The sequence below is a fragment of the Microcebus murinus genome, chromosome 1 (genome assembly GCF_040939455.1).
Source record: "Microcebus murinus isolate Inina chromosome 1, M.murinus_Inina_mat1.0, whole genome shotgun sequence".
Classification (NCBI taxonomy): domain Eukaryota; kingdom Metazoa; phylum Chordata; class Mammalia; order Primates; family Cheirogaleidae; genus Microcebus; species Microcebus murinus.
The window spans coordinates 107,908,728-107,921,005 of NC_134104.1; the positions used below are offsets into that span (position 1 = coordinate 107,908,728).

General features: G+C 41.9%; 1 protein-coding gene across 3 annotated transcripts in view; it reads right to left on the reverse strand.

Moving 5' to 3' along the window:
- The window catches only part of TSC22D2 (TSC22 domain family member 2), a 48,943-nt gene extending 37,008 nt beyond the window's left edge, over window positions 1-11,935 (reverse strand). For 2 of the 3 annotated variants that reach the window (XR_012920020.1, XM_012782850.3), the window contains exon 1: window positions 8,932-11,935. Coding sequence is in view for 2 of the 3 variants with exons in the window: in XM_012782850.3 (XP_012638304.1) it covers window positions 8,932-10,874 (1,943 nt within the window). In the remaining variant the exon portion in view is untranslated. The remainder of the gene's footprint in view (window positions 1-8,931) is intronic. The other variant, XM_012782851.3, reaches the window with a different exon arrangement.
- Between the last annotated feature and the right edge of the window lie 343 nt (window positions 11,936-12,278).

A 12,278-nucleotide genomic window follows, 5' to 3' on the forward strand; every position in this document is an offset into this window, starting at 1 on the left:
CAAAAACCTGTAAAATAAAATACTATAAAATGGACCTAAAGTTTTTAGAACATATCAGAATACACTTAAGTTGCAAAAACTGACAACTAAAAATCACTCTTTCTACATCTACTCAAAATGAAGAAATCATCTGGAGTTATACAATCTATGTGCTATTGAGAATTTTAAACAGTCTAGATTTGAAGGATAAAAATTTAGACAGTCTTATTTATAAGATATGAGTTTTTTTGTTTCAGGAATACTTCAACTGGGATGTCATCCTTAAACTGAAGGATTTTTAGCAAATAGCAACAATAGTTTCAAAACATAGATTAAAAGGCATAGATTAAAGGAGTCAAGTCTGTGAAAACCTAGCTCATCAAGGAGGTAGAGGTGAAAAGAGCGATTTGTAAATACTGAACGGCCTGATCATCAGAGACTTTGATTTTGGAATGGCATAAAATTGAGGAGATTAAGAGCCCAAGGAAAATGCTCTTAATGGGATCTTTTCAAGATTATAATCAATGAAACCTGAAGGCATCAAGAGGCAACTGAAATTCAAAATTTTATCAAAAGGAAATATTAAATTTTATGCAGCTTTGGTCACAAATTCTCTTCTGCACAAAAAATAAAATTTTAAACCAGTTTTCTAACAATTTATGTTAGAAATTAACAATTCATGTTTTTTTTTTTTTTTGAGACAGAGTCTCGCTTTGTTGTCCAGGCTAGAGTGAGTGCCGTGGCGTCAGCCTAGCTCACAGCAACCTCAAACTCCTGGGCTTAAGCAATCCTGCTGCCTCAGCCTCCCGAGTAGCTGGGACTACAGGCATGCGCCACCATGCCCGGCTAATTTTTTATATATGTATCAGTTGGCCAATTAATTTCTTTCTATTTATAGTAGAGACGGGGTCTCGCTCTTGCTCAGGCTGGTTTTGAACTCCTGACCTTGAGCAATCCGCCCGCCTCGGCCTCCCAAGAGCTAGGATTACAGGCGTGAGCCACAGCGCCCGGCCCAATTCATGTTAATATAAACTACCATTCTAAATACAGAGTCAATGAAGCAACTCTTAGGAAGACAGAGGTATGGTTTATACTAACTTTATGTTAGCCACTAAATGAAAATGCTGTTTTCTTATCTGTAAACGCTTTTCAAAATCACTGAACAAAATACATTCTTTTCTTCCTGACTTTATATACTAAACAGTCTGTCATGTTAATTTCTAAGTACGTGAGAGTAGCACATCAGAAAGTGACTCAAAGCATGTGGTTGGTATGTCTACTTGCTTTAGCAAAATACTATCTTTGTAGGGTAACTAAGCATAACAAGGAGGAAAAACACACATATGCCCCATACCTCAAAACTAACCTAAAAAAACTGTCCAAGCTTAAAGCATGAAGGACATGAGTTCTGAACTCAGTAGACACCTCTTTTTCTTGTCTATGGCAAAATTAACTTCAGAGACCTCTAATTAGAAACCAAGGAAATACAATAAGCAGATCACCAAAGGCCATCTCCAATATTATTATCTGGAGATTTTAAGTGATTAAAAATATCCTTTAGGTAAAAAGTTACAATACAACAAATCAATGGCTTATAGTGGCTTTTCCTTCCTCCCATCTTACTGTCTACCAACTAATAAAACAAACTTCTAGTCCTGAGAATATTCAAGAGCATTGGCTTTGGGGTCAAAGGTCTGACTATAAGTCTACACTTGGTCACTTATAATAGCTATGTGACTCAAATTCTCAGAGCCTGAGTTTCTTTAATCAATAAAGAAGAGGAAGAAAGCACTTCTTTACAGGTTACTTTAAAAAATTTAATGAGATTATATATCTACAGGGCCTGACATAAGCTTGGTTTATGTTTAATACAGGATTATAGTTTCCATATTATGCTGCATAAAAATCAAATTTTGGTAGAGACCTTAACATGTATCCAATGTTTTGTCATCATCATCAAGGTAATATATTGAGGCAAACAGAATACTTCAACTTAGAGCTAAGGGTACCAAGCTATTTAGCACATTTCATTGGATTAGAATTCCGATTTGGGGGACTTGGTGCTCCCCTAGGTATTCCCCAAACACAACTTTGTCATAAGATTATAATTTCACAATAATCACTGAAAAGGATACTGAGATGGTTCCAAGGTACATATTACTTTAACAATAAAAGCTTCAAGAAATATCTTTAATAATAACCATAAACTTACTATAAAAATCTAAATTTCTTAGCCCTTCACTCTGGTTCCTGTCAAATTAATCACATCATTTTCCAAATATGATAATGTAATAGATTTTCGCTCTTCCACATCATTATACAAACTGCCTTCCACCTCTGCTTGGATAACCATCCCTTTCTCTTATCAGTGACCTAATTTGAATGACTCTCTTAAGAGTCAGTTTAAGATTTAGCCTCAAAGAATGCATAAGTAATAATGTGTTGCTTCTGAGGACAGAAACTGGGTGGCTGGAAGACAGAGGCGGCAGAGAGGCTTTTATATATCTTCAATTTTTAGCTGTATATCATCGATGCAGAGAATTTTTAAACAGAAGTCAGTCTCTACCTCTCAACTCCAATCTGATTTGATGTCACAAATTGTTCCCACTAGTATTTTATTATTTACTCCATCATGGCCTACAATATATATGAAAGGATACATTTGATCATCATTTTCATATAGCCTGGTCTTGGAGGGCAGGGTAGTCCTATTTAGGACTACTACTCACTACTTAGAGTACAATAAAAGCTGGAGAGTACAATAAAAGCTGAATGACCAACACACTGTTGTTTTAAATGTTTTCTAGGGCACTCAACCCACTTAATGAGCATTTGTGAATTTCATTTATTGTCAAACAATAGTCTAGTGGCAGGAAAGGGGTTTGACAAGAGGAAGGTTTAAGTTGGCAGCTCTCTCATGAATTATGTCTGAATGTATGAACTCATATACATAGAGCTAGAAGGAACCTTAAATTTTGACCGTCTTAAAATCTAATTTTACCAATGAGAAAAAACAGAAGTTAAATGATCCAAGAAATCAGCTAAGGGGAAGGAAAACTAGAAGTAGAACACAATATGCCATACTTCTTACTAATTGCTGGCCTAATCTTTTCTCTGACTACATCCATACTATACAATTACATTTTCAGATTAAAATCAAAAACTCCTAGTATGATTTATAGCATACCAATGAGTGATCTGGGAGAGCAGTTTGGACACTGAAATATTAACATTTCTGTGATATACGTCTGCCATACATATTGTCTTATGTTATGGATTGTTCACAAATTGCTTGTATACCTCTCTCATTTAATCCTTTAAAACTCTCTGAGGTAGTTTTATTCCCATTTTCCATATGGGTAAACAAGGGAACTAAGCAACTAGCTCAAGGTCAAATGCCTCAACTATGCAGCACAGTTGGAATTTATACAAGGTATGTCTGAGTCCACCATCTGTAATGGTCACTCATATGATAAGTTAGGACATAATTAAACATACTACTAGTGTTATCTGATCAAGAACTTCCCTCCCTTCTCTGCAGAATTTTCACTTAATCATCATATATAGATATACAATCTATAAAAGGAGGAGAGCTCACTTTTTTCTTTAAACAAATGTCAGCTTGGGTACAATGAATAAACCTAAATACTTAAATCTGAACTGGACTTTTAAATTTAAAAAGTAAGCAATCCAGAGCAGCATAGATGAAATTTAATTCACCTGATTTAAAAGTAGAAATTATGCACACACTTTTTAGAGATAAAGTAGCCAATGAATATACCTTTAATACCACCAGCCAAATTTTAAGTGTATACATCAAAGTCAAGTCATGAAGTGATGTACTGGAATGATGCAAATCGGCTACTGTTCTTAAATCTTTATGAGAGGGACCCAATTTTTGCCCTAACCAATGCCAGATTAAGAATATAAGAATATAACAAATACTGAATAATTTAGTATGTTCAATAATTGCTGTGGGAAAGACATTATACCAATGATTCAGATATGCATTTTTGTGGATGCAGCAATTAGTATTATACCACCTAAAATAGTAGTCTCAAATCACAAGCCTACAGGTTTAGTATAAAGAAAAATCATAAGCTTAAAGAATTTATTCCAATTCAGGAGTTTTGCTGTACATACTCACTAAATACTGTCAATGATTAATATTCATTAAAAATCTGCTCTTCCCATCAATAATTACTTAGGGAACATTAATCAGGTTACATTTAACCAGACAGACCTGCTTTTATAGACCCTCTCCTTCCTCATACTTAAGTATTTAAAGAGTAATGAAATGAAGAAATAAACAATATCTCTTCAGAAAAGAAAATACATACTGGTCTAAAGCAATTATTACAAGAAGGAACTAGAACACTGTTTCTCCCCATTAACAAGTGTTCCTATTCCTTCTGAGACCACATTTCATGTTATTCTACTATATTTTCTTCTTGGTTACCTGCTATCACTCTACACTTCCCCCAACTCTGGCCATTTTAGGACAGGAAAGTCAGAATCCTTTTTTACTCTATCATTCCTCTATTAAGAAAGAGATTCATTTAAGTATCTTTACCATCCGACTGGTGGGGCTGCTCTTCTTTATTGGAGGACACTAGAGAGCCATAGCTGCTTCCAATCTCTTCTGGTACAGAGAAAGATAAAAAACTCCCATTCCAAATTACCAAGTACTAGATCCATAAATCCAGTGTCATATTTTACTATTTCCAAATTAGTGCTAACAGAATTCTTGAAGAACAAATGGATCGGTGTTACATTTATTCTCAGGAAGTAGAGAATATATATATCCCTACTACCAGTCTTATATAAAATGACTTTTCATAAAGATGATTATTAGTTTAAGACTTGTAATCGCATATCATCCCTTCCCCTACAGAGAAAATACAAGTGTTACTAAAATAGCTACTTGGAATCTGTATTATCCATGACATATAAGCACCTATGTTTTCTTAAAAAAATTAACCAGTGTTTGGCCTATATGACTTAGTTCAAATAAAATTATAAACAACATGTCATAGTGAATATTAATGGCCATGCTCCTACATGCTTTCAATTTGGGGCATTTCAGGTATTTTGCAAAATCATAAGCCTTTTTGGAAATATTTAGTTTCCTTTAGAGTCATGTTTATGAATAAAGCGTATTTTAGTAATTGGTGTGGCATCACTGATGAATGTACCAATATCAGTTTTTATACTAATGTCACATATATACGATTTTACATTTTGATTACTAACTTCTAAGAATACTCTGAGGGGCTTAGATAAGCAGAAGCTGGTACCTACTGTGTGATTTACACATCAAGTGTAACAGGGGAAAGAGCAAAATTACCTCCACAATTCAAGAGATCAATGCAAGCTCCCAAGAAATATAAATTCAAGTAAGAATCTTCCATTTTTCAAGACTTAAATGCAGTGAGACTTTCATATATTAAATAACAACAGAGCTCTAAGAATTACCTATAGGTTTTACAGTAAAGATTAACAGTTCTGCCTCCTGGTATACATTTACATAATCTTCTCAAACTTCAAGTAAAAAACAAAAAGAGGGAGAATTTCATTTATAATACATATATAAAAATGTACAAATAAAATTCGTATTTATAGCATATACCAGGACATACCACTTAACAGTCACAATTTATAATACTTTATAGTAGTCATTAGCAAACTACACAAATAACACCATTAACAGGGCAATATAGAGATATCTGCCACCAAGGGATCCTTAAAATCAGTTTTCACTCTTTCACTGCAGATGACAGTTCACAATTGCAGCCATTCATAAGAGTTCCTGGAATGCGGCCTACAGAGTTCACATTGGTCAGCTATCTATGGAAAGCAATCTGTACTGTGTTCCTTTTCCAAAAAGGCCAGTAATATTATGCACCCCCCCTCATTTACAGAAAAGGAATCTGTTAAGTGTGTAGGTAGTTTAAACAAATTTTGTAATGTTCACTGTAAAAGAGACTACATTTTTTTAACGAACTATATTCTTGACCATCATTATATCCACCAGTTTATACAAAATCAATTTGAAGAGTCTTAGCCTTTCTAATGAGAATGGCTAGAAAGATATATAATCTATGTTAATTAATATTTTAGAGTCAATAGGTAATGATAATTGAGAACTTTTTGCATATACAACCATCAGTCCTTTTAAGGTGTGATAATATTGAGATGCATTATTAATATGGCTTTTTTTTTAATATAAATGATCTCAAAACTGAACCAATATAGAGCCTTGTACTAGGGAATGTAACCAAAATCACAAGATAGAGTTTTCAATATATCAACCTAAACCACCTCAATCCTTTTGTTAATCTTCCACTTTCCTCCCTTTTCTCAAAGAAATAGACTATTTACTGAAGTCTTAGATTTTTTTCAAAAGCAAAGATTTTTTACAAATATTTCCTTAGGATCTGAAATTTATCAACAAATTCACAAAATTTAAGTCTTTAATTTGTTTTATTTCACTTATGAATGACTGCATATAAAACTGCATTCAGATTTTAATTTAGCAAGGCAACTCAAAATCATCATATTAAAATTAGGATTTTTTGTTAGATAGTACTATCTCCTCAAAAGTACTCATCTCCATAATTTAAACATATGCCTGGAAAACTGTATCATTTAATTTCCAACATAAAATGTTAAAACACTCTGTTTTACAAAGGCTTTCCATAAAAAAAAAAAAAAAACCCAAAATACTGTTTTTCTACTTAATGGATTTATTCCTTCACCAGGTATGTTGGTCCAGTGACAAAACAGTCAAATGTGTAAAATTACATCTTGGAAACCAGTATGTGAAATAAAAACGCAATGAAAGACTATAACAAAAATTAGAAATGCACATTTGATAAACAATGTAGATTTTAAAAGATAAGGGTGAGGGAAGGAAGTACCATATTTAAAATAGGACTACACAAACATCAAAACCCCTGCACTGGATTAATTAACTGTTGCAACTGGTAAGAACACTGATAAAGTAATATGGGTAGTTCAAATATTCACAAGTTTGGAAATGAGATTTTAAGAATTATCATAAGAGGAGAAATAAATGCATCTTTGAGGTCATACTCTAAAGAATATACCTCAGAGTTTCCATTTACCTACAGAACTCTCTGCTTCATGCTATATCATCAAATTGAAGTTCTGAAGAATATAATTATGTACGCTGTAAACTGAAAGAGGTGTAAAGAGGAGGGAAAATGTATTCATTCACGTGTGCATGCCTGCACGTGTGTGTGTGTGTGTGTGTGTATGTGTGTGTGTGTATGGAAAGGGGGAGAGGTCGGGAAACCAGTCATCATTTCTTGAAGAGATATGGGGCAATGTACAGGAAGACAGAGGTAAGCAAAAGGTTATTTACCAACTCATCAGAAAAGAAAATTGGCTTCTGGCAGCTACAGAAGGGAAGATGCTTGTTGACTATTACCAAAGGTGAAAAAATAAACTCAATCTGCATTTCAAGTGTGCCCCTATGGGTGAAAATGGGAGCAACTATAAAAGTAGAGGGATTTTTCTGAGGGGCTTGTGGAATCAGTTTCTTTACTTGGTAGTCCCATGTATAAAAAATTTCTCAATGACTGGCTAGCTGAGCTCACTATGGACACGTGGTATTCTCTAAGCGTTCTCAAGTAGAAGAAAGACTCCCCATTAAACAAGTCACCTACAATAAAAGATGAACTTTGAAGATAAATGAATTTCAGTGAACATCTTTCAAACCAACAGAAGTAAATAACAAAAATACAAGAAATTGGAAGTTAAAAAAATGTGAAGGAACTCAGAAGAAACATAGGAAGAAAAAGCTTTAACATAATTATCTCATTGTATTCTTCTACATATCAATTATTCTAGAAATTAATTTTGATCTTTTAAAAACACCTAAAATTAACCACTCTCAAAACAAAAACCCCAGCAAATACATGTCTAACTGTAAAATACCTGAAACCTTTTCCTATAATTTTTACATGTAATTTAAAAACATTGTTAACAAGTCAGCTTTCAAAAATTTGCTATTTGTGTGTATATATATATATATATAAATAAATATAATATCCATGTGACATTTCCTTAAAACCACTAAAATTTCTCATCAAACCATAACATCAACTGTTGTAGAACGGGTGTAGAAAAACACCAATTTTCACTTAAACCCTTAAAAAGCATCCCTAAATACAGGGAGCCAATTATTGACAGTCATACTTTTACTGTAAAGTTACTCTTAATTTCAAGAACTACAGCTTTTACTATTGTTAAAGAATCTCATACCTCCCTTTCCTATAGTAAAAGGGCTGGTGGAATATAAGAACATCTTTCCAATACATTTTTTTGCTTAACCAAAAGAAAAAAGAAAAAATAGTCGTATCTTGGGAAGCCTCATGACCTTCTACCCCCTTTTATTAAAAGGCTGAACTAAGCATGATCTTCAAAGCTGGATTTGACATTTCACCATTATCTCTCCAGCCTTTCCAGACACACTGGAGGAGATTTCTCACATGGATCTTTTTTTAACTAGAGGTCCTTCTGGTTTTCCAGAATGGAAAATTTGTAAATAATTTTATGTCTCAGCCTCAAAACTCACACTGATAAAACTCTCTGCCCTTAAGTGTTCAAGTGTGATTAATATCTAAAGGGGCAATATTATGAAAGCATAACATACTAGCTGCCACCTTTAAATTATAAAGATTAAGCTAAAATTCACCTTTTGGAATATACAATCCATCCCTACCCATTTTAGGGATGACTGTGACAAGACCAACTCTCATTACACTTTTACATCAGCAACCTAAATCAATTTTACACAAACTTAAGTTTTATATTTAAAAACGTTAAGGGCCTCAAGTGAAAAAAGAAATCTCCCTAGAGTTGCATCCTAAACAACAATGTTGGCCAAGCATTTCTAACAAATATTTAAAACAAAGATTTCCATACCTGTCTTCATCACCATCAACGGGAATAGCTATGCCGAACACAGAGGTGGCCAGACTGTTCATAGGTGTTAACTGAAGGGGGTTTGCCAGGGCATCTGTAACAGGAGGCTTCACAACAGGCTTATTTTCAGCAATGAGAGAAAGTGGTGGTTGAGGTAGGGGTTCTGATTTTCTTCTAGTATCGTCAACTTGCCCGACTAAAGGCTGAGTCTGAGCCTGAAACTGGCTTAGGTCAGATTGTGGTAGACTTGTTGGTGCACTGTGTGTGCCTTGCACTAAGGGCAGCCCAACATGCTGGATAATGCTGCTGCTCCTGCTAACTGGTGTATGGCTGCTCTGCTGCTGCGACTGGGCCAGAGGCGCGGGTACATTTGGCATAGTAACAGAAGTGGTAGACACACTAGGCACGCTTGGAGCGGGCACGGCTGCAGGCACGTTTGGAACTCCGGGCACCATGGCGTGAGGGCCACCAGGTACGGCTGACAGCGGACCACTGCCACCCAACTGCGGCGGAGGCACGGACTGGGGCTGCCCTGCCCCTGTAGGACCCATGCACGGCTGCACCACGCCTCCCACAGCAGCTGGGGGCACTCCAGCTGGCTGACAAGGCGCCGCCTGCCCGCCTTGCGCTGGTCCTGGCCCCGGGGCTACGGCTTCACTGGGCAGGGAAGACGCCCCCATTATCTGCGCACCCGCTGAGGAGGCATTCTGGCCAGTGCCCACGGGAAGGCTGGCCGCCGAGGCAGGGCTCGCTCCGGCACCCGTGGACGAGGGCTGCGCAGGGCTTGGCGGCTGCAGGCCGGCCACGTGCTGCTGCAGATACTCACTTTGGCCGGAGGGCTGGACGGGCAGCAAATGCCCCGGCGGTATCTGCGGCTGGGGATACGCGAACTGCTGGGGCTGCTGCGTTGCAGTAGCGCCGACGGTCAGGCCCTGCTGCGAAGGCAGGGACATGGCCGGCTGCGCCAGGGTTACATTCGTCGGAGGCAGACCCTGTCCACCCGGCCCCGTTCCCTGGGGCTGACTTAGCTGCGCGGCTGTCATCATTGGCTGAGGCCCGGCCGCGGCTCCCGAGAACGGCGGTAGTGGAGCCGAGCTTTGAGCCACAGCCCCACCTACGGGCGGCGGCGGCTGTGGCTGCCCAACGCTAAAACTCTGCGGCTGGGCCGGAGTGGGCTGGCTCATTTTCTCTGACGGGGGTAGCTGTGACACAGCAGTCAAGGAGCTGTCAGTTCCCGAGTCGGGCCCGTGCGCCCCCTGCACGGAGGCCACCACTACCACCACCGACCCTCCGGTGGCGCCCAGGCCGCTGTCCCGCTCTGCAGTCTGGTCAAAAGTATTGCTGTGTCTAATGCAATCCCCGGACCTGGTTAGGACGCTGCTGTCTGAATCCCGCTCATAGTATTCCATACACGTCCATCGGCCGCGTCGATAAGGTTCCCCGCTCCCGTGGTCCAGCTTGATCACGCGAAAACGGGAACTACAAGTCGTGGGAGGCTGAGCCGGGGCTGCAGCCCCTGGCCCGGCAGATGGGCCCCCGCCCGGTGCTCCGGAGGCGGGGGCTGAGGTGGCAGCCGCCGCCAGGGTACTGGCGAGCGCCCCAGCCACGCTCCGGGCTGAAACGGCTCCTCCTCCGTTGGCGGGAGCAGCCGCTGCGGCCGCCAGCTGCCCATCCAGGAGTAGATTTGGGGAGACGGTCCCAGGAGTCTCTGCATCCCCAACATTGTTGAGCGTCTCTTCAGAGGAGCTGCGCTCGCAGACCTCCTCAGGGCCATAATCCGTGGCCCGAGAGACGTCGAAAATCTCTGAGGAGACGTCCTCTGTGCGTGACTCGTCCGGGTCGTCCAGGCTTTCGGTGTCCTCCGTGATGCTAGTGGCCACCTGGGCCGTGGTGACACTGGTGATCTGAAAGCAGCTCTTCTTCTTGGCCGGCATCTTGGACATGGTGAAGGCTGGAGAGCAGAGAGGCACGCCGGCTCCTCTGGGATCCTGCCGGAAACTGGGGAGGGCAGAGCACGGTCCCCCAAAGACAAAGTCCGAGTCCGCGCTGGGGTCTGAGGCCCGCCGCTGTAAGAGTCACAGGCTGATCCGGGCCCCGGCCGCTCGGTGAGACATCCTCCTCCCCGTTTCCTTCAGTGTCGGTCTCTTCGGCTCTGCTCCCTTCTCAGTCCCGCGGCGGCTCCTCCTTGCTCTTTGCCGCCCGCAGCCGCGGCGCCTCAATTCAATCCCCTCTGTGGCGGCGAGAGCGCGATCTCAGGGGCGGGCCGGCTGCTTCCTCTCCCGTCTCTGGGCCGCCGCGTTCAGTCCAGCTCCGCGCGGTCAGCAGGCCTTGGCTGGGGGTGGGAGTGGGAGGGAGAGGAGGAGGAGGAGGAGGAGGAGGCGGCGGCGGCGGCGGCGTGAGGGGCGGTGCTGCCCCGCTCGGGCTCCTCAGGCCAGTGCCGGCGTCCGCTCTGAGCTCTCCGACTGAGGGAAGAAGGGGAAGGAGTGGCGTGTCCGGAGCCGAAGATTCCTAATTCAGCCAGGAGCCGCGGGCCGGGGTTGGCTGAAGGTCCGCGGACAGGCGGCGGGGCTGCGGCGCGGGCGGGCGGCCCTCCCTCCCCGGCTCTAGCCGGAGCTCAGCCCCAGGGACATGTCGACTGTCTCTGGCGGAAACCCGCTCTGGGGGAGGGGAAAGCCGGCTCGGTCCTCCCCTTACAGGGGGAGCCACCCCCGCGGGCGGCGGCGGCGGCGGCGGTCTCGGCCTCCCCTCGCGGCTCTTGAGAGAGTGAGGGGCGGCGGCAGACCGCAGGCCAGCGAGCGGAGGCGCGCCGCTGTGTGAGGTAGCGGTGGCTGCTTCTTCGGCTCCTCCTTGGTGCGCCGGATTCGTACCAAGAGAAACTGAAATTCAAACTGCTGAAGCGGCGGCTGCAGCTCCCTCCCCTCGGCCAAGATGGGGCTGAAATGGCCGCGCCAGGGATGCTGGGAGGAGCAGCAGCCCCGTGGCCGCCGCTGCCGCCGACTAAAATGCCGCCGCTGCCGCAGCCACCGCCAGCGCCGCAGCCGCCGCCGTTCCGTGACGCACCGGCGTCGTGACGTCACCGCCCCGCCCCCTCTGGTTTCCTGCAGTTTCGCGTGGAGGCTGGGGGGGAGGCGGTGGGCGGGGCTAAAGGTTAAAAAAGGGGAGCGGTTTCTTTATTTAAAATTTTTAAATTTAAAATTTGCGCTGAAGGTTAAGTGTTGAAGAGCGAAAGACAATTTTAAATTCCAAGCCAAGAGAAGCTTACAGTTGCGCTAATCAAATGTTTTTATATCGGTTTGTTATGAGACACTTGAAGACTGGAGGTCATGTGCTGCGTCTAATGTTTAGCA